Source organism: Heteronotia binoei, chromosome 11 (assembly GCF_032191835.1).
Source record: "Heteronotia binoei isolate CCM8104 ecotype False Entrance Well chromosome 11, APGP_CSIRO_Hbin_v1, whole genome shotgun sequence".
Taxonomy (NCBI): Eukaryota; Metazoa; Chordata; class Lepidosauria; order Squamata; family Gekkonidae; genus Heteronotia; species Heteronotia binoei.
Genome location: NC_083233.1, coordinates 84,533,631 through 84,556,205, shown reverse-complemented (window position 1 = coordinate 84,556,205; position 22,575 = coordinate 84,533,631). Strand labels below are relative to the sequence as shown.

Below are 22,575 nucleotides of genomic sequence, written 5' to 3'. Positions count from 1 at the left end.
CATGGCCTTGGCTTGCAGGTCCCCACTTGCATATATATTTATTTGCCTGGGCTGTGACTTGACTTGGCCGGGGGCTGTTGGGTGGGGCAGGGATGGGGCCGTGAAGTGAGGGAGTGAGAATGCTCTGTGACTCCTGCTGACCAGCATAGCACGTATGTTTTATTTGTGCCAAACATTTGGTCGTCAAGGGGCAGTTGAGCAGAAAGAGAGGGTATAAATATTTATTTAAACAACTACATCTCAATCCTATATACACTGTGTGGAAATATTTTCAGTAGAAAATGTTGAACTTCCTGTATGCTGAAGTTTGTGGTCTTGGCAGGACTTTGTGTGTGTAGCTGTACATTAAAGTGAAAACTGTGCTTCTTCAGAAGCTGAATATAACTTGAAAGTGTCAGTTCACTGCCCCCTCTATGCCTGGCAAGACCAGACATACTTGATTCCGATGCTGTTGGAGGCCTCAGTGTTCACCACCTTTGAAGGCCTAGAACTGCTGGCACAGGCGTTCCCAGTCTAACTACTGAATTCATGGTTATAAATCTCAGGAGTGAACTGAATGAGAGGGGTATCAGTGCCTTCATTTAAGAAAACGGATTCCCTTGAGCAGTTTGTAGCTCACAGCCGCAGTTCCTCCCTGTCTCCAGCTTTAGAACAAGTAGGTCTTGGAGAGGCAGGGTGTCACGAGCTGGGGCTGAGTCAGGCAAAGTCCAGGGGCAGTCCAAGGTCAGCAACTCGTGAGCAAGGAGGGTCCAAGGCGCCAAAACAGAATCGTAATCCAGGTATCACAGGTCAGAGGTTCAGAAGCCGAAGTCAGGGGGTCCAGAGGTCCAAGCCAAAGTCAGGAATCCAAAAGCCAAAGTCAAGAGCCGGAGTGGATGCTAGGATGTCAGGTATGTGACTAGTTGCTTCCACAAAGCCTCCTCCCAAAGCCCACAGCTATATAGCCCTCTGCTGCCTGTTGCTCATTTGGGCTAATTGCTGTCTCAGAGCAGCAGCCAGGATCCTGCCGAAACTTAAGCATCCTCACACTTAGAAGGGCCAGAATCCTTTCACCACTCAGGGCTCAGGGAGCGTCTTGCTTGTGAGCGTGCCGCCCTCCTCCGATCCCTGAGGTCCTGACGAAGGCGGTCACGCACACGAGCCACCCGAGAGGGCGAGGCAGGGGGGCTTGGATCTTCTTCAGCAGGAGGCAGGGGCACTGGTGCAGGTGGCAGGGGCACAGTTCCTTCTGCAGGCTCTGCAGGCTCGGTTTCTTCTGCAGGGTCCCCAGCACCCATGACACTATCCCCCCCCCCAGGGCCCCCCTCCGTCGAGGGGCCTGGGAGGTCGGGGTGGTCGCTGTGGAATCGTTGCACCAAGTCCGGGGCATGAAGATTGTCCACAGGTTCCCAGGACCGGTCTTCTGGGCCGTATCCCTCCCAGTCCACAAGGTACTGGAGGCCTCCACGATGGTACCGGGAGTTCAGAATCTGGCGCACCTCATATTCTTCCTCGTCATCCACCAACACCGGTGGTGGCGGCGGTGGGGAAGGAGGCTGAGCTGGGTCAGGGGGTGCAGCTGGAACAAGGAGGGAGCGATGGAACACAGGGTGAATGCGGAGGTGGGGTGGCAACTGGAGCCTGAAGGCGACGGGGTTTATTTGTTCTACGACGGGGTAGGGTCCAATGAACCGTGCATCCAGCTTGTGAGACCGACCAGGCCGGCGCAGGTAGCGAGTTGAGAGCCACACCTGATCCCCCGGCAGCACTGGAGGGCCTTCTTGCCTCTTTCGGTCCGCAGCCCGTTTATATGCCTCCTTGGCCTGCTGTAGCTGCTCTCGGAGCAAGTCTTGGCTGGCGCGGAGTTCTTGCAGGTAGGCATCGACGGCGGGGACATTCGTGGGTGGTAGGATTGCCGGGAAGAACCGAGGGTGGTACCCGTAGGTTGCAGCAAACGGGGTCATTTGGGTGGATGAATGGACCGCATTGTTGTATGCAAACTCCGCTAGGGGCAATAGAGTGGTCCAGTCATCCTGCTGGTAACAGGTGTAACAGCGGAGATATTGCTCTAGCGTGGCATTGGTGCGCTCTGTCTGGCCATCTGTCTGTGGGTGGTAGGCTGAGGACAGGTGCACTCGAGTACCCAGGCTGGAGTGGAGGGCTTGCCAGAACCGAGAGGAGAACTGAGGGCCCCGATCGGAGATCAGATGGGCTGGGAGTCCATGCAGACGAAAGATGTGTTGCAGGTAAAGCTGGGCCGTCTCCTGAGCTGTGGGAAGTTTCGGGCACGGAACAAAGTGGGCCATCTTGGTAAATAGGTCGACAACCACCCAGATACAAGTCTGACCCTTGGAGCGCGGAAGTTCCGTGATGAAGTCCATCGAGATGGTCTCCCAGGGTCCTGAAGATGTGGGCAAGGGCTGTAGCAACCCTGAGGGTTTGGCTGGGATGTCTTTGGCCCGTCGGCAGACGTCACAGGAGCTGACATAACGGGCAACATCAGCGCGAACTCGTGGCCACCAGAATTCCCTTGTCAGCAAGTGGGTGGTCTTATGCTGTCCAAAGTGCCCGGCGGGTAACGAGTCGTGGGTCAGGCGTAGCACTTCTGCTCGCAAGGGCCCGGGCGGCACATAGAGGCGTTCGCGGTGTAGCAAGAGGCCGCCTCGAGTCGTGAACTCGCCTGTTGGGTCATCTTGGAGAGCCTGGAGGTGTTGCTGGACCCAGGGATCATTGGCCTGGCTAGCCCGAATGTCCTCCACGAGTGCTGGTGAAGTGGAGGTGGCTGCAAATACTGAGGGTGGCAGGATTGGAGCAGCGGGCACGGTCTCAGTTGAGGCAGGGGCGTATTCCGGTTTCCGGGAGAGCGCGTCTGCTTTCCGGTTCTGGGTATGGGGGATGTAGGAGATCCGGAAGTCGAAGCGGGAGAAGAATAGGGACCACCGGATCTGGCGCTGGTTGAGACGGCGGGTGGTCTGGAGGTGTTCCAAGTTCCGGTGATCGGTGAGCACTTGAACAGGGTGGCGAGCCCCTTCGAGGTAATGTCGCCAAACCTCAAACGCCGCCTTGATCGCGAGCAACTCCCTCTCCCAGATGGTATAGTTCCTCTCTGCAGCAGTGAGCTGGCGCGAGTAATAGGCGCAGGGCTGGAGTGGCTGGGACGGCTCCTCGCGCTGGGACAGCACTGCTCCCAGGGCCACGTTGGAGGCATCAGCTTCCACCGTAAAGGGAAGCTGGGAGTCAGGGTATCTCAGGAGTGGCCCGGTGGCAAAGCGAGTCTTCAGGGTGGAGAAGGCATTATCGGCCTCTGGGGACCAGCGGAAGGGTTCTTTGGGGCGGAGTAGTTGAGTCAGGGGTGTGGTCAGGGATGCGTAGGCCGGGATGAATTGCCGATAGTAGTTGGCAAAACCAAGGAACCGCTGCAGGTCTTTGCGATTCTGAGGAGCCTGCCAGGTCAGGACCGCTTCTACTTTTTTCGGGTCCATGAGGATCCCCTGCGGTGACACAATGTGCCCAAGGAACTCGACGGAGCGCAGGTCGAAGTCGCACTTCTCCAGCTTGGCGTAGAGGCCATGGGCTCGTAGGCGCTGCAGGACCTGGCGGACGTACTCGGCGTGCTGGGCAGGATTGCGGGAGTAAATTAGGATGTCATCCAGGTATATGATCGCGAAGCGGTCGAGCAGGTCCCGGAATATGTCGTTCATGAACCTCTGGAAGACAGCGGGGGCATTGGTCAATCCGAAGGGCATCACCAGGTGCTCGTACTGCCCGTATCGGGTCCCAAACGCGGTCTTCCACTCGTCTCCGGGCCGTATGCGCACCAAATTGTACGCTCCACGGAGGTCCAGCTTGGTGTAAATCTGGGCCCCCTTTAAGCGATCCAAGAGTTCAGGGATCAGTGGTAGAGGGTACCGGTCGCGGATGGTGATCTTGTTCAGGGCCCGGTAGTCATTGCACAGCCGCAGCTCCCCACTTTTCTTCTTCACGAAGAGGACTGGAGCAGACAGGGGAGAGGTTGAGGGTCGGATGAATCCGCGTTTCAGGTTCTTGTCCAGGTAGTCTCGCAGAGCTGCCAACTCAGGCTCCGACATCGGGTACAGACGCCCCACCGGGAGTGGTGCCCCAGGTACTAGGTCAATGGCACAGTCATAGGGCCGGTGAGGGGGAAGCTGATCCGCTCCTGTCTCTTCGAAGACATCGGCGAAGTCCGCATACTTCTGAGGGAGCTGAGGACCACCACTCGGGATGCCGGCTGCTAGAGTGGTGGGAGGAGTCAGATGGGGGCATGGGTCTCGGAAACGTAGTTCCTGCTGGGCCCAGTCCACGATGGGGTTGTGCAGCTTCAGCCAGGAAAGGCCCAGAATCAGCGGGAAGCGAGGCATGCGGGCGACATTAAACTGCAGCTGTTCTTGGTGCTGCTGGACGTGGAAGGTGATGGGGCAGGTCTCCTGGGTGACGGGGCCAGAACGGAGGAGGCGCCCGTCGATAGCCTCCACCAGCGTTGGAGTCTCTTTTGTCTGCACTGGTATCTGGTGCTGCTTTACAAAGGCAGCATCTACAAAACAGTGGGCCGCTCCCGAGTCCAGCATGGCATATACAAACAGCCAGCGTTCATCAGGCAGACGGAGTTTGACTGGTAGCAGGAATGGGCCCGGGGTATCAGTCTGCTGTTCGGAGGACCCAGCTAGTCGCCCCAGGCTGGAGGGCCCACTTACGCCTGGGGCTGCTCTTTTGGCGGCGGTGGCAACGAGGGTCCGGGTATCCGACGCTTAGCAGGGCAGCCAGAGGCATAGTGGCCTGCCGTACCGCAGTAAAGGCACAGATTCTGCGTGCGGCGTCTGGCCTTTTCTTCTGGAGTCAGGCGGGGTCGAGCAGCTCCAAGCTGCATAGGCTCCTCCTCGGCTCTGGTACTAACTGGGGATGGGTGAGGAGCCAAGTGGCACGGCGCAGGGAGCTGGCGCCCTCTGGTCTTGGCTTGGCGGCGACTTTCCAGGCGGCCATCAATGCGGAGGCAGAGGGTGATAAGTCCTTGGAGCGTGGGTGGCGTCTCCACCATGGCCAGTTCATCCAGGACTTCCTCTGCCAGCCCCTCGGTAAACTGGTCCATCTGGGCAGCCTCATTCCACGCCAAGTCTTGGGCCAGGAGCTTGAATTCGGTGGCATACTGAGCCACTGAGGATTTGCCTTGTTTCAGCGCCCTGATCTTCCGGTTGGCTGTGGCTGCTTGGACTGGGTTTGAGAAGGCAGCAGACAGGTGGGCCTCAAACCCCTGGTAATCAGTCAGCAGGGGAGAGGACGCAACCAGCAAGGGTGTGGCCCATTTGGCCGCCTGCCCCTTTAACAGGCTGATGATGAAACACACCTTTGTTTTGTCGTTGGGGAAGTCCCGAGCTCTTAGTTCGAAGTACAGCCGGCACTGCGCTAGGAAAGCAGGAAATTCTTCCACGGCACCCCCAAATCTGTCAGGTGGGGGAACTGGGCACTTGGCTGGAGCACTGGCCACAGGTTGTTGCTGCAAGTGTACTACTGCCTGTGTCAGCTGCTGTACCTGGGCTTGGAGCGCAGCCAGTAGTCCTGTGGTTCCACTTGCTTCAGCATCCATCCTGTGGAATGGGTGTTGGTTGTGGGTGGAAGCAATCTGTCACGAGCTGGGGCTGAGTCAGGCAAAGTCCAGGGGCAGTCCAAGGTCAGCAACTCGTGAGCAAGGAGGGTCCAAGGCGCCAAAACAGAATCGTAATCCAGGTATCACAGGTCAGAGGTTCAGAAGCCGAAGTCAGGGGGTCCAGAGGTCCAAGCCAAAGTCAGGAATCCAAAAGCCAAAGTCAAGAGCCGGAGTGGATGCTAGGATGTCAGGTATGTGACTAGTTGCTTCCACAAAGCCTCCTCCCAAAGCCCACAGCTATATAGCCCTCTGCTGCCTGTTGCTCATTTGGGCTAATTGCTGTCTCAGAGCAGCAGCCAGGATCCTGCCGAAACTTAAGCATCCTCACACTTAGAAGGGCCAGAATCCTTTCACCACTCAGGGCTCAGGGAGCGTCTTGCTTGTGAGCGTGCCGCCCTCCTCCGATCCCTGAGGTCCTGACGAAGGTGGTCACGCACACGAGCCACCCGAGAGGGCGAGGCAGGGGGGCTTGGATCTTCTTCAGCAGGAGGCAGGGGCACTGGTGCAGGTGGCAGGGGCACAGTTCCTTCTGCAGGCTCTGCAGGCTCGGTTTCTTCTGCAGGGTCCCCAGCACCCATGACACAGGGTGTGAATGTTCCATCTACTAAGGCAGGGGTGTCAAAGATGCGGCTCAAGGGCCGAATCAGGCCCCTGGAGGGCTCCTATCAGGCCTGCGAGCAACTGGCTGTCATCTGCTTCCTTCTCCCCATCTCTTGCTTCCTTCTGCATAACAGCTTGCTTCGCAAGGCTTACTCAATCGCACAGGAGCTACAGAGCAAAACCTCTGTTTTCTTCATTGGCTGAGGCTCCTCACTTGGAGAGGAAGAGGGGATGGCAGAGCTTGTTTTTCCAGGCTCTCTCAATCGCACAGCAGAGCTACTGAGCCAATATGGCCCGGCCCACAAGGTCTCATTTATGTCAGATCCAGCCCTCATAACAAATGAGTTTGACACCCCTGTACTAAGGCATTCGATTTGCAGATCTCTGTGAAGATGGGTCCTTGTTTTGGGTGGTTTGCAAAGTTGCAAATATTTGAGCCTTCTGGTTTTGTCCATCAGAGCCGGTTGCCTCCTGCTCTGACTGGGGGGGGGGTGAGAGGGAGGGTGCTGAAGTGTTAATGTGGTGTAGTTGTGAGGTTATGGACAGGCTTGTGCAAATGCCACACAAGTGACATGATGTTCTGCTGTTTAAAAACAGGCAAAGCCTTTTAACGTGGAAACAGAAGTGGAGATTTTGAAGAAAGTTGACCACGTGAGTGTATCTATAAAAATATGTCTACCTTGTTTACTTGATCTTTGTCTATATATATGAACAACTTTCAAAAATTAAAATTAATTAAACCCCTTCATGGATGGCATTAACAATTTGAATTTCAGACTGTGTCACTGCCTCATAGATGGAAAAGAAAGGAAAAAGAGAGGAAGTGGGGGGGGGTGCCAGACAAGATGGTGCCCGTCACTGTCCTCAGCCAAAAGCCTAGCAGAACATCTCTGCCTTGTAAGGCCTGTGGAACTGCATCAGGTCCCAGAGGGCATGGAGGTTATCTGGCAGAGAGCCTGGCCCTGCTCTTTTGGGCTGGGGATCACCAGTCAGAGCACAAAGCTTTTTGGGGAACATACCTGAGGAGGTGGTTCCTCAAGTATGCAGGTCCCAGACCACTCCTGGATTTTCTCCCCCCCTCCCTGAATATTTTTTCCCCAGAAGGATTTTCTTTTTCAGAATACTTTTTGACTCCCTTCTGCAAATTTAATTGAAGGGGGATGTGCCCTGTGGGATTTCATGCAATTCTGTAGGACAGGGGTGGCCAACAGTAGCTCTCCAGATGTTTTTTTTGCATACAACTCCCATCAGCCCCAGCCATTGGCCATGCTGGCTGGGGCTGATGGGAGTTGTAGGCAAAAAACATCTGGAGAGCTACCACTGGCCACCCCTGCTGGAGGACATGCAAGGCAGAGACGTTCTGCTGGGCGTTTCACATCTGAGTTCCTTGAGAGCCTGTTTTTTGGGGGGGATGTATGTCTTCTGGGCCTGCAGACTTGTTAGTTTTCAGTTTGCCTGGTAATTCTTGAACTTCGTATTTTGTCACCTCATCTTGACTCAGTTCTTCAGACATCCATTCCTCAGACAGTGGCTCTGGCATAGGTACTCGCCCCACCCTTGCCTTCCACGGATTTCTGCAGTGGAGCTGCAAAAACAATGCATTTGTTGCCTGATATTTGTAGTGGTTTCACACACACCCCCCCGCCTTTATTTTTTTTCTCTGACTTTCCCTGAGGGGGGCTTCGATCTCTCCCTCCCTCTCTCTCTTGCTTGCTGCAGCCCTGCCTGATAAAGGTTCTTGACTTCTTCGAAGGAGAAGATTTCTACATTGTGTTGGAACTGTAAGTAACCTGTTTGAAGTTGTGTTTCTGTGTGTGTGTGTGTGTGTGTACATATATATATTTATACTAGCTCCATGGCGCAAAGTGGTAAAGCTGCAGTACTGCAGTCCTAAGCTCTGCTCTTGACCTGAGTTCGATCCCAGTGGAAGCTGGTTCAGGTAGCTGGCTCCAGGTTGACTCAGCCTTCCATCCCTCTGAGGTCGGTCAAATGAGTACCCAGCTTGCTGGGGAGGAAGTGTAGATGACTGGGGAAGGCAAGGGCAAACCACCCCGTAAAAAGTCTGCAACGTCACCCCAGAGTCGGAAACGACCGGTGCTTGCGCAGGGGACGACCTTGACCTTTTTATATGTGTTTTGCTTCTGGGATGGGTACTCAAGTCCAGCAATTTAAATGGAAATGAATGGGGAGGCTTTTGTTTTTTTCAAGAATGACTGCTCCCTCAGCCTGCTCTCAAAGTCAGTCTTGTCTCCCTTTGCCCAGCAAAGATTCTTACAGGCCTAAAAGAGGAGCTTTTTACATGACCTACTACCTGATCCTTTTAGCTAGAGATATCAAGTGTAGAGGACTGGGGAAGGCAATGGCAACCCCACCCCCCACCCCCGGTAAAAAATCTGCGGCTGTCACCCCAGAGTCGGAAACGACTGGTGCTTGCACAGGGGACGGCCTTTACCTTTTTATCAGGAATTTAGCTTGGGATCTTTCACATGTAAAGCAGATTCTGTACCAGTGAGCCATGGCCACACCCCCTAGATTACTGGGGAGTGGATAAACAATCTGGAGCAGGTTTTGGAAAAAGGTGGGTCTGGAGTGGGAAGGAAGTACTTCTGGATTGCTCTCTGGCTGAAACAGCCTTGATTCAGATGTAATAATTCAATCGTGGTTTAGCGAAAGACCAGGTCATGCTCCCCCTGGTGGAGGCTGTTGACAGTAGAACCCCTTGCTGCAGGGAAGTGTTCCTGGTGCACGTGGTGGGCGAAGGCTCAGGGGGGCTTCTGCAGGCCTGCTGGCATTTGATCCAAGGCTAGTTCTGGGTCTGCCCAAGGATAAGACAGGTGAGATCTGAGTAAGGCGGAACCCTCCCCCTCCCCCAGTTCTGTCTTATTATCCACACAAATGTGTTTTATTATTTATTCATAAATACTGATCCCTCACTTCCCAGTCCTGGCTTATAACTGGGTTGCAGGAAATTTTAAAATACATTTTAAAAGATAAAATGATAAAATCCCAACAAAGTAAACCAGGAGTAAAATTAATAAATTGAAAATCATGGCCAGCTGAGAGGAATTTTTCACCTGAATGCCGTTGGGGAACTAAAAGTTGAAATCAGGTGGTTGGGGGAGGAGGAGGACCGGCCTTGTCCTCCTGGGGGGTGGGTAGCTGCCGTCCCTCTGAACGGAAGGGGGGAGGGGGCACTCCTAGCCAGACCTCTAGGGAAAGTTGTGTGGGTTAGTCCCAGACTGCCCGAGGCTTACCTGGGTTGCGTCAGTTCTCTGGATTGCTCTTGAATACAAGCTGTTAAGAGATGGGTTTGCCTTTCAGGATGGAAGGAGGGGAGCTCTTTGACAAGGTTCTGCGCCCTGCAAGACTGAGCGAAGCGACCTGCAAGTTTTATTTCTATCAGATGCTGTTGGCTGTGCAGGTGAAACAAATATTGATGGGTGGGTGGCTGTCCCTCTGCTCTTGACTCTGCTGTACCTCCTATTAATGTTCTGCTAATGCTGATTGGAACCAAGTGAACCTGCTTTATGCTGTTGTGCTACTTCATAGAATCCTAGAGTTGGAAGGGACCTCCAGGGTCATCTAGTCCAACCCCCTGCACAACACAGGAAACTCACACTCTTCCCCCCAACCCCAAGATGGCAGAAAACCTCCAGGATCCCTGGCCAGAACTGGCTTTGGAGACGAATCGCTAACTGGCTCCAAAGTGGCAAACAGCATTTCCCAGGGGGTGTCAGAAAGGGCCACGAGAACTAAGCCCTGATGCAGCCCTTCCTGCCCTCCTTCCCATGATTGGCCTAAGTTCACAGAATCACCATTGCTGTCAGGCAGCCATTTAGCCTCACTTTAAAAACCTCCAAGGAAGGAGAGTCTACCACCTCCCAAAGAAGAAGATATTGGATTTATATCCCGCCCTCCACTCCGAAGAGTCTCAGAGCGGCTCACAATCTCCTTTCCCTTCCTCCCCCACAACAGACACCCTGTGAGGTGAGTGGGGCTGAGAGGGCTCTCACAGCAGCTGCCCTTTCAAGGACAACCTCTGCCAGAGCTATGGCTGACCCAAGGCCATGCTAGCAGGTGCAGGTGGAGGAGTGGGGAATCAAACCTGGTTCTCCCAGATAAGAGTCTGCACACTTAGCCACTACACCAAGCCTGTTCCACTGAGGAATTGCGCTGTCAGGAAGTTCTTCTTAAAATTTAATCAGTTGGTTCTGATCTGACCTTCTGGGGCAATAGAAAACAACTCTGCACCATCCTTAATATGACAGCCTTTCAAGTACTGGAAGATGGTGATCATATCACCTCTCAGCCATCTCTCCAGGATGAACATGTCCAGCTCCTTCAACCTTTCCTCTTAGGACTTGGTCTCTGGACCCCTCACCATCTTTGTTGCCCTCCTCTGGACCCATTTCAGCTTGTCTATATCCTTCTTAAAGTGTGGTGCCCAAAACTGTTCCTCAGCACCTGCAGGATACATGTTGTTGTTAACCATTTAGTCATGTCTGACTCTTGGTGAAGGATATTAAACTTCTGTTGTCACCTTGAGGCCCCAATTCAAGCTAAAAGGGTGTGGGGCAGCTCAGACCTTGTCTTTTCCTTCTTGGTAGGAAAAGCCCTTTTCTCTTCCAATCTTATACTTGTTTCCAGAGGTGGCATCTGGAGATTGCTCTTGGAAGTTTGGTCATTGCCATAAGGGGGGGGGGGGACATTGGGGTGGGGAAGGGATGATGATGAATTTTTGCAATGTGAGTTCCCAACATGGAGCCCTCAAACAGTTTTTTTGTTCAATGTTCCACGCATCCGCATGTTAACTATGTGTGGAATTGACAAATCTTTCGGTCTTCAGGATTTTTTTTATACTAATGATCATATTTTCTAATCATAATTATCACAAAATCTAAGCCTAATCTCTTCAAAGTTCCTCGCAATTTTATTAAAGCTATAACAAAAGTATGCAGTATATAAATAAATACAGGAGTAACCTTGGTTGTCATCACCACAACGCACAAAGCTAACCTCTAACCCGAGCCCAAGTTCTTCACAATTTATTATTGCTTTTAAAAAGCTTAATTTAATGAAATATTTGTGCTAATATAGAAGTCAACTGGTTAGGAAATAAATTCAGCCACTGCCTTTCAATGACATATAAACAAGCAATGATAAGAACTTCATGCACACTTAAAGACAATAAAACATTCTAAGGTGGAATTATAAATTTGGGGTTGGATCCAGGCCATTTTTTCATTCAAATTCTGCCAATCCCATTCCTTAACTACAGCCCCCCCCCCCATGTGGCTTCTGTCCATGCAGATCTTACAGGCCTGAACGTGGCTGTTTCAGTGGTCGGGCATGATGACTTTTTCCTTGCTTTTTTGGTGGTGGAAAAACTGGTGAATCCAACCTTTAGTATGTCCGCTGGGAATGGATTAGAGGTGCTGTGTTCAGTTCAGCTTATTGTTATTACGGCCCATGGCCAGCATAGATCAAAACAAACTAATTTACATAGAATACAGAAAGTGCACAACCAATGAGAGTATTATAGTACGATATACAAGGACTTAAGAAGGCATTTAAGGGGAGAGGGGATCTTATAGCATTCTTGACCGGGGTTGGGGGAGGAAGAAAATAAATGATATGATACCCTGGGAGGCAGGTAGACACGTGTGTGTGTGTGTGTGTGTGTGCGCACAGTCATGCAGTGCCCTTCCAGATCAGCCCTGTGCATTTACATGCAGTTTAGAGCTATTCCAATGGATTGTTACAATGTTGTCTTAGAAGAGTAATTAAAATGTCATGAGTATAAATACAAGGGTAGTCATTAAAACCTGCCATGCAGTTATCTGGGTGATGCAGGATGTGATAAAGGCTTATTTTAAAGAACATCTGATTGTCTGTGGAGAGAAGGTCTGCAGTCCGCAGGCGTGGTGGGAGGGCAGTCTATAACTGCACAATCATTTTTCTTTCCTCAACACTTTTCCAAGTACCTTCATGAGCATGGCATTATTCATCGGGATTTGAAGCTGGAGAACGTGCTTCTGTCATCTCCTGAGGAAAACTGCCTTATAAAGGTGTGTAGGACACCCTTCCTCACCCCCACCCCACCTTTTTGTTTTGCCCCCAAGGCAGCCGCTGTGCATGAGTTTTGACCTTACACATTGGCTGCTTTGCAAGGGATGCTATTTGAGCAGGTAATGAAATATTTAAGGTAGAGATCGTTCTGGATCTTATTTATATGGGAAATGTATATGGTGCCTTTCCGAGGCTGCCTTGAGATGGCTCACAAAATAACAATACAATAAAATGAAAACAGTAACAAGGGTTCAAATGAAATAAGCTATAAGCCACATTTATTTATGTTTATCTAGCTTCCTTTTGATCAGTAGTATTCCAAGCAGCTTCTAAAAATAGAACAGAATTCATCAAAGAGTCCTTGGACTGTCTCGCCAGCTGCCTTGTGTCTGCAGTTGGGCTCAGAGCAGCCAACCTTGGGAAGAGGGTCTGGTTTGACCTGGGGGGCTGGGCAATATGGGGGGAGGAGACAGCCCTTCTGTGCAGCGCAAGTGTGGGTGGAGGAGCAGTCTGTGTGGATTGTAGACACTCCTGTTCTAGAATCCACCTCCCTTCAATGTCACTGGGATTTCAGTGTAGATTAAGCTGTATCAGGCTCCTTCTGCATAGTGACCCAGGAATGAAAGAAGCACTCCTTCTGTAGACAGACTTCCGTAGTGTGATGCAGCAACTTCTGTTCCATCTGTTCTTCTCAACTTCTTTCATGCAAGATTACAGATTTTGGACAGTCCAAAATTATTGGGGAGACCTCTCTCATGCAGACCTTGTGTGGCACCCCCAATTATCTTGCTCCCGAAGTCCTCACTTCTGCTGGGACAGCTGGCTATGGGCGGGCGGTGGATTGCTGGAGCTTAGGAGTGATCCTCTTCATGTGGTAAGAGCTTTGTTGCCGGGCGGTGGGGGGACGGGGGGGAGTCCTCCTGCACTCTTTCTCAGCCCTTTGGGTGAACTAAACGTTCACCTGGAGAGAAGAATATCGTTTGTGCTTGTGTCCTCACCTTCCACCCCACCTTCCTTGGGAACTCTGTGAGACATAAGCTAAAATATTTTATTTCTGTCTCTTAATCAGTGATTCCCCAGGTGATTTACTTCTGAAGACACACGTCTTTCACAATTAAAAAATGCAAAGGATTCTTCAACAGTACACTAAAAATAAGCAGCAACCAACAGAGATGTGTTAATTAAGTAGCATGTGCGGACAGCATATACATTCTTCAGAGGCTACTTAACAGTAGCCCTACATAAAAGCCAATTTTTGTATTAATCAAATTTATATCAGCATTGACATAAAATTGTTAAGTCAAGAGCAGGTAAAACAAAGCCTTGAAAAGAAGAAGACTGCAGATTTATACCCCGCCCTTCTCTCTGAATCAGAGACTCAGAGCGGCTCACAATCTCCTATATCTTCTCCCCCCCACAACAGACACCCTGTGAGGTGGGTGGGGCTGAGAGGGCTCTCACAGCAGCTGTCCTTTCAAGGAAAATACCTTCCCCACACACACACACCCAGTGACCCCTGCTCCACACCCAGAAGATGGCAAAATATCTATCACAGAAGTTGTCCTTGAAAGGGCAGCTGCTGTGAGAGCCCTCTCAGCCCCACCCACCTCACAGGGTGTCTGTTGTGGGGGGAGAAGATATAGGAGATTGTAAGCCGCTCTGAGACTCTGATTCAGAGAGAAGGGCGGGGTATAAATCTGCAGCCTCCTTCTGGGATCCCTGCCCTGGAAACAAATCACTGCATGGACCCAAAGTGGCAAACAACATTTCCCTGGGTGTGTCAGAAGGGGCCCCGAGAACTAAGCACTGATGCAGCCCTTCCCGCCGTCCCTCTCATCTCCCTAAGTTCACAGGATCAGCATGGCTGTCAGATGGTCATCCAGCCTCTGCTTACAACCCTCCAAGGAAGGAGAGCCCACCAGCTCCCAAGGAAGCCTGTTCCACTGAGGAACTGTTCTAACGGTCAGGAAGTTCTTCCTCATGTTTAGCTGGAAACTTTTGATTAAAGTTCAACCTAATGGTTCTGGTCCAACCTTCTGGGGCCGTCAGAGAACAATTCTTCATCATCCTCTATATACAACTCATCAAGTGCCTGGGCCTCCATCATTAAAGATGGATCCAGAAGCCCCCCTCAGCTCTGAACCTTTGACACCAACATAAGTGGTGCCCCATCGAAAGCCAGTAGCGGAAACTCCTAGCGCTGCACCCTTCGTCCCTGACCCGAGAGGAAAGAGGAGAGCCACTGTAAGGCAGACCCCTGGATCCCAGCATCGGCGAGGTGGTGGGTCAGTAACTGGTGGTCGACTGTGTTGGACGCAACTGACAGGCATTTGCTGCAGAGCTGATATAGAACTGCCTCGCCCCCCCCCCCCCAATCCTCCATGTATCTGTTAGGCTACCCGGTAGGTGTCTGGTCTGAGAAGCGGCAGTTAGAAGGGGCAGCCGGAACACTCTTGGCTCAAGATTGAAAGTGCCAAAGCTTGCCAGACTTGGCAGTCTGCTCATGCAAGATGTGGCTTGACAAGGTGCAAGGAGAGCCTCGGAAGATGTGGATGCAGAGATTCCGTGCATTCCCTGGTGGGCTGCTTTGACTACACACTGGCCACTGAGGCCAAGCAAACCCGCCTGAAGTCAGCCAAAGGGGCCCGAGCCCCCATCCCCATCCCGGGAGGCTTGTGCCTCTGTCTGCAGGCTGCACTCCAGGAGCTCTCTGTCCCCAGGGGTCCCATCCTGCAGCCAGAGGACAGGGGCTGAGTTCTTGCCCTGGTCCCACAGGCAACCCAACCCCCTCAGCCTAGTCTGGTTTGAGCTTTGCTTTCTTGGATCCCACCCAAGCCACTCTCTTTACTTACGAGTAAACATGCATAGGATTAAGTGGATGCATTTTAGTGACATAACAACCTTATGAAATCAATGTGGCTCAGAGAGAAGGTGGCTCAAGGTGGGGTTTGAGCCTGAGGGAGGCTTTACGTATGGTGTCTTTCTCATTGGCTGTTCCGTGGAATGCAAGTTAGATGAGACTTGGGGGGGGGCGGGAACTGCCTAGAGTGTTACTTGCTAAACCACACTGTTTTCCCTTCTTCTGTCTGTTGAGCAGCCTCTCTGGTTATCCACCCTTTTCGGATCAAAATGCTCAGCAATCTTTGAGAGAACAGATCACCCACGGCAAATTCTTCTACTATACGGAAAAGTGGAAACATGTATCAAAAGAGGGTATGGTGCTGTGATTCTGCAGGATAAATGAGGAGGGGTCTTGTTAGGTTGCTCGACTAGAGTAGTTTTGTACATTATTGTAATTATAGTATTTGGCGTAAAGTGAAGGTGATTGTGACTGGATGCATATGAGAATTGCTTGTGGCTGTTCTGTATTCAGCAGCATTCCTGGGGCAGCAGCAGATTCCCCCAGGCCAGGCCTCCAGCAGCAGCAGCCAAGGAGCCTGTGCTTTGTCATGTCAGTGACCTCTCCCTTGCAGATGCAGGGAAATGGCCTGGACCCTGGACTGTTCTGGGCCTGGGGACAGAGCAGGCTGTGTTTGCAGCAGATGTCCTGGTGTGGTGCTGAGCGCTCATGTGGCTGCCGCTTGGCTCCGTAGAGATCGCAGACAGTGATGATGACTTGTTGACCTGCTCTCTTATTTCCTTGCAGCCTTTGACCTGGTTCAGAAGTTGCTAACAGTGGATGTTGACAAACGACTCAAAGTCGATCAAGCCTTGGAGCACCCCTGGCTTCAGGTACTCCTGACTCATGTGAACAGATGCCTCTCTCTGCCCAGCTGCTTAAGGGAGCTTCTTGTAAGGAAGCCGTTGAGGGAGGAGATGGATTTGAGTGGAAATCTTGAGACGTGCCTCATTGATGGATGGAGCCCGGCTGCAAGCCCCACGATCTCCTCCCTCGGATCTTGGAAGCTCAGCAGGGCCGACTGTGGTTAGTCCTTGGATGGATGGAGACCTCCTTGGAATACCAGCAGGCAGGGCAGGGCAGGCTTTATTCAGCCACTTCTCACAAAATCCTCCAAGCCCCCAGTAGGGGTCAGTCAGCAGAGGTCGGTTGACATGACTTCAAGGTGCAAACACACACGTGCTCACACACTCACAAAATATACATTTTTTAAAAAATCCTCATTGGAGATTTTGCAGTGATTTGAAGGGGGAAGAAGTCCAGAAAGAAGAGCAATGTGGTGTGGGGAGTGGTCTTCTGACAATGGAGAAGGCAAAACATTGGGCACCATGTCACCAGCAAGGGAACACACACTGGGGTGCCATGTTGTTTATTTCTTCGTGGTAGGTCTGCCTTTCTCTGACTGTGGTGAAGGGATTATGATGAGCCAAGTTTGGTAATGAATGGAAGAGAGTAACTGCAGGACTGGCCTTGGGCTTCCGACCCAGGGAGGCAGGCGGAACTCTGCTGTGTTGATCCTTGTCTTAGATGTTCACCTGCCCAAGAGGCCTGGGCACCTGCAGGGGGAAATGCAAATAATGCCCTCCCCCCAGTATGAAACAGAATTAACCAACCGACAGCCTGTGTCACTGCAACAGGACCTCAGAATCTGCTTTGCCCTCCCTCATGGTAGGCTCGACCCTGTTTTCAACATAAATCAATTCCCAGTCAAGCTTTTCGTTGTTTACTGCTTTCTGCATCCTCCTGTTCTTTTCTTCTCTTGCTTGTGTTTTCCCTTCTACATTGGAACATTTGAGGTTGCCTTATCTACCCCTCAACAACAGCCCACCTAACACCCTATTTGCTGCGCTGCTAACTGGTAACTTTTCTACAGTAAGCTTGTCCAACCCACGGCCCAGGATGGCTTTGAATGCGGCCTAACACAAACTCATAAGCTTTCTTAAAACAGTGCCTGGAACCGTGTGTTGCGGTGACGGCAGATCCTGGGACTGAAGCTGCATCTGGTTGTTTTCTCCCCTGTTGCCAGAGAGGGCGCCAGAGCTGACTCGGAGCATGTGCGTGTGAGTGCTCTTCCTCTGCTCCTGGGTGCTCTCTGGCTCTTCTTGATGCTGTGGTCCCTCTGGATCTCCCGCCCAGGACAAGGAGCCCTCTAGGCTGTGCTCTGGATGTATTGGGCGGTGGTGGGCCCCTCTGGGAAGGTTGGGGAGTAGCAGAGCTGGCCTCCCAGGGTGGGGTGGGAGTTTTCCCGGGGGGGGGCTGCTGGTTGCTCTCTGTGAAGGCTCTCCTTCCTTGGAGGTTTTTCAACAGAGGCTAGATGGCCATCTGACAGCCATGAAGATCCTGTGAATTTATGGGGGAGTAATTTGTGAGTTTCCTGCATTGTGCAGGGGGTTGGACTAGATGGCCCTGGAGGTCCCTTCCAACTCTAGGATTCTATGACTGTTAGAGCGGTTCCTCAGTGGAAGAGGCTTCCTCCTCAGGAGGTGGTGGGCTCTCCTTCCTTGGAGGTTTTTCAACAGAGGCTAGATGGCCATCTGACAGCAATGAGGATCCTGTGAATTTAGGGGGAGGTGTTTGTGAGTTTCCTGCATTGTGCAGGGGGTGGACTAGATGATCCTGGAGGTCCCTTCCAACTATGATTCTATGAAGGTTGTAGGTGGGATGTGTGCGGTGGAGCTGGGCTTGCTGTCCTCAGAATGGAGATGCTCCACTGCCTCGGGTGGATTCTATTGCATTTCCCCTCCCTCTCTTCACCATGGGAGTTCCAGAATCCCCTTACTCTTCTCTGTAGCAGAGACTGGAAAAGAGATGATTTCTAAAGACCCTGCGAATGGGGTGGCACATAATTAGGATTATTATGCAAGGGCTTTTCTGCTTACCTGTGGTGGCAGATATCATGGGAATTACGCACGGACCTCTTTTTAGCTCATCAGCTATCGTTAGTGTATTTTATTCCTGTTCCTATGTGGCCCAGGGAAGCCAAAAGATCGGACAGCTGTTCTCCAGGCTCTCAGCTGATTCCCAGCACCTTTTGAACCTGGGCCCTTCTGCTTGCACAGCAGGTACCCCTCCCATGAGCTATGCCTCCTTTCCCAAGTCGGCCAAGTTAGACCACTGCGCCATTCAGCTTGTGGCATCAACCATGGGCCAGCCGTGGTTCTTCGGAGAGCCGCCATGCGCCAGCTCCTTGCTGCTCTGCCAGAGCCTTCTTCCTCTTGGCCACTCCCTTCTTGCCAGGTCACTGCTGCTTCCACTCTAGGAGGGTGTTCCTTATGACACGGAGGGCCTTAGGTCTGTTCTCGCATTTTAAGCATAAAAGCGTCACATTATTTTAGATTGTGCTTTGCTTGTAAAGTGCCTTGTAATTGTAATTGAAAACTAGTGTGAAAAGGGTTTTATTATTTTTCATAGGATAAAAGTTTGAAGCAGAAGTTTCAACAGCTGCTAACACAGATGAACGACTCAGGACCTACACCTAAACCACCAACTTTGGTAGATATTTATTTCTTTTAAGTTATTCATTTCTAATATTTGTGCCCAAAAAGAAAAACAAACCCTCTATGGAGGGGGTGGGGGAAATCACAAATGATCTATAAAGGTTCATAAAAAGGAAACAGACAAACCTTATCGGTTATTTTTTTCATTCCAGAACATAGTAAACAACATCCAATGTTTTATTAAAGTTATGAACCGTTCTATATTTCTCCCTTTGAGTTCCCCTGTAAAATATTAGTCTTGTCTGTAAGGCAATAGATTGTTAATTTGTGGTGGGGGTGTTTATTTTAGTTTGCTGCTATAACCATTTTAGCAGCAGTAAATAAGCTGGAAAGGAAAGGAAAGGTCCCCTGTGCAAGCACTAGTTGTTTCCAACTCTGGGGTGACGCTGCTTTCACAACGTTTTCACGGCAGACTTTTTATGGGGTGGTTTGCCATTGCCTTCCCCAGTCATCTACGCTTTCCTCCCAGCAAGCTGGGGACTCATTTCACCGACCTCGGAAGGATGGAAGGCTGAGTCAACCTTGAGCCAGTTACCTGAAAACCCAGCTTCCGCCAGGGATCGAACTCAGGTCGTGAGCAGAGCTTAGGACTGCAGTACTGCAGCTTTAACACTCTGTGCCACGGGGCTGAGAGATGCACATAACCGTTCACTAGGATAGATGTTCTGCTAATAAACTGAACTGCGGTTTTCCAAAACCTGTTTCTCTTATCCTGGTTGGGGTTGCACCCACCTAAGAGGAGCAAGTCCGTAGCTGGTGAATGCTGCTGGACGTGGGCCTCCTCTTGTGAGAAAAGCAGGTGGTAGCCAGGGGTGCCTTTCACAAGTTGTGGCCCTTCCAGGGCAGGAAAGACCTTTCCAGTAGGGTTCATGCCCTGGTAACATCTAGATGGACTCCTATAAGATGCTGCATGTGTGGGCTGCCCTTGAAGACTGTCCAGGAGGTGCAGAGTGTTGACTGGCGTGTCGCAGGCAGGCACCACATCACTCCAGTCTCATTCCATCTACACTGGCTCTCAGTTTGTGTCTGGGCTCCATTCAAGGTGCTGGTGTTGACCTTTAGAGCCTTATGTGGCTTAAGGACCACCTTTTCCCATTTGAACCAACCTGTCCGTTCTGGTGGGCTTGCTTTAGTCGCCCCCCTCCCCCCGCCGAGGGTGATGAAATGAGAAAGGGCCTCTGTCGCTCTTTCCCCAGGGAGATTTGTCTGCCTCTCTTGTTTCATCTGGCAGGCCTCCAGTAACTGGCCCTCCTTCCTGCTTGCAGGGTTGTGTTGGTGTGTTTTTATTCAGTTATTTTAGGTATTATTTTAAATGCTGTTTTAATATTCAAATGTTCATGTTCACTACCTTGGGGGCCCTATTTAAGTCAAAAGGTGGCATTAAGGTGTTTGAAATGAGTAAATAAATATATTAGAACAGAGCCAGAAGATAGGAATTATGTCTGCAGGTGACAGAACATGTCTCCAACATTTATCTAGTATCAAACTTTGAGTGCAAATTTATACAGAGTTCAGTACCACTGAAAAGAATCTTGTATGTGTTTTCTTTATGGCCTGATACTGATTTGGAGTTACCTTCTCTCAGATCAAACCTCATTCCTTCACATTCATATTAATCATATCTTTCTTTTTTGGGTTTTATATGTATATGTGTATATGCTACTTATATGGCTTTATAATGTGGAAAAAGTAGTCCTGGTCAGACGTCACAGTGAACACGCACCTCTTGCCTGTGTGTGTGTAAGAGGAGCCAACATGCATTCATTTTATGGATGTACCAGGGATAACCAGTACTTTGATAAATGTGGGATTTGTAATGCGCATTCAGCTGTACATCCAGTGACCGTGATATTAGGGAGGGACGGTGGCTCAGTGGTAGAGCATCTGCTTGGGAAGCAGAAGGTCCCAGGTTCAATCCCTGGCATCTCCAACTAAAAAGGGTCCAGGCAAAATGGTGTGAAAAACCTCAGCTTGAGACCCTGGAGAGCCCCTGCCAGTCTGAGAAGACAATACTGACTTTGATGGACCGAGGGTCTGATTCAGTATAAGGCAGCTTCATATGTTCAATTTTTCAACATGCAAAGAAAGAACAATCAAGGTACACCATGTCCAAAAATGTCAAGTACCGTCGTTACTGGGAACTTAAGAACTTTAAGACAAATGGCTTCTGCCAAAACCTGACGAGAGTCCAGCTTTCTGTCCTCGTGGTCCTGCCATCCTTGACCGGAAGCTGGATGTGGTGCGTTCAGATATTACTGGGCGTGTTTTTGGGTAGAGCAGTGAAAGCAAATTATGGCTTCCCAGTAGCACTAAACATAAGAGGTGTGCAGATTACAGCCTGGCATCTCACGTATCAATGAGCATTCAGAGTATTTCCTGTAAATGGTGGACATCAGACGGCTTAGTCCCGAGTGTTGCTGCAGGGGATGTCTTTTGCTTGCTGCAGAAGGTACAGGGGAAAGATTTCATTCTGCCCTTGCTCTTCCAGCCATCCACAAGCAGAAAACGGCGCCACGAAAAGGAAGACCAAAACGTGCCGAGTCCAAAGCTTAGACTCCAAGCTGAAAAGGTGGAGAAACTTTAATGGCTGCTATAATTTTTTCTAGAATTTTAAGATGTATTTTTTTTGCACATCAGTCACTGATAAAGAACTGCTTGGTAAGAATGTAGAGACTTGGTGAACTGTGGAAACTCCGGATGTTCCCAGCTTTTCACTTGGGCAGATGAACACTTCTGTGGCTCTAACGATTAGTTTGTTCTGCTATGCTTTTGGCTCTGTATCTCCACCAAATGTTCAAGTACAAACTTTCTAACTGTCCAATTTTTTACATATTTATACTTTAGAAAACACGATTGTAATAAAAGGGGGAATACAAAAGAAAAAGGAATTATATAAGGAGTCTAGATATCTCAAAGATTATTACGCATAGCAAAATATATTGAAATTAAAAATTGTTTTTCTCCAAAATGTGTTTCATCACAATATTGGAATTGTTTTCAAATAAAGTATAATGAGCCTTACTTCAAACCTAAATTTTATAACTGATTTGTTTTACAGCTATATTGTTAATTTCATAGAATGATAGCATCACTCTGTATAAAGTAGTATTTCCTTTTGTCCATTGAAAAACCAGTTTGGAATAGGGGTTAAGTGCATGGACTCTTGTCGGAGAGAACCAGGTTTGATTCCCCGTTCCTCCATATGCACCTGCTGAGGTGACTTTGGGTCAGTCTTAACTCGCTCAGAACTGTTCTCTCAACAGCAGTCTCTGTCGGAGCTCTCTCAGTCCCACCTGCCTCACAGAGTATTGGTTGTGGGGAGAAGGGAAGGAGATTGTGAGCTGCTCTAAGCCTCCTTTGGGAGTGAAGGGTGGGGCATAAATCCAATCTCTTCTTCATCCTGAACCTGGACGCCCTCAAGTTCTAGTATTTTGAGAAGGGAGAAAAGTTTCTGTTTCTCAGCTCTCCATCCCATGCAGAATCTGATAAACCTCTATCATGTTCCCCTTGAGAAGTCCCAGAAGACTTTTCAGTCTTTCCAGCCCCCTAATCATCTTGCTTGCCTTCCTCTGCGATGTTCTTTTTGAGATGTGGTGACCAGAACTGGGCACAGTATTCCAAATGAGGCTGCACCTCATGCAGGGGCTTTATTCTCAGCCCCTTTCCTAAGGACCCTTTTCATGGCTGCAGCACACTGGGGGGTTGACACTTTACAACAACCCCAAGATCTTTTCTCCTCTTAGTCTCAGCAAGTTCAGACCTTGTTAGCCTCTGCTTAGAAGTTGGGATTTCTTGTCGCAAGATGCACCCACCAATACTGAACCTCATTTGCCACATAGTTGCCTGCTCACTCACCCAGTTTGTAGAGCTCT

The 22,575-nt window shown here is 50.4% G+C and overlaps 1 protein-coding gene across 1 annotated transcript in view; it reads left to right on the top strand.

The window, feature by feature from the left end:
• CHEK2 (checkpoint kinase 2) overlaps positions 1–21,731 on the top strand; it is a 33,936-nt gene extending 12,205 nt beyond the window's left edge. The window contains exons 6-14 of the mRNA XM_060249193.1: positions 6,836–6,889; positions 7,958–8,019; positions 9,560–9,659; positions 12,220–12,306; positions 13,018–13,181; positions 15,405–15,520; positions 15,954–16,039; positions 18,618–18,698; positions 21,192–21,731. Coding sequence (XP_060105176.1) covers positions 6,836–6,889; positions 7,958–8,019; positions 9,560–9,659; positions 12,220–12,306; positions 13,018–13,181; positions 15,405–15,520; positions 15,954–16,039; positions 18,618–18,698; positions 21,192–21,287 — 846 coding nt within the window. The 3' untranslated portion in view covers positions 21,288–21,731. The remainder of the gene's footprint in view (positions 1–6,835; positions 6,890–7,957; positions 8,020–9,559; positions 9,660–12,219; positions 12,307–13,017; positions 13,182–15,404; positions 15,521–15,953; positions 16,040–18,617; positions 18,699–21,191) is intronic.
• The last annotated feature ends 844 nt before the right edge of the window (positions 21,732–22,575 follow it).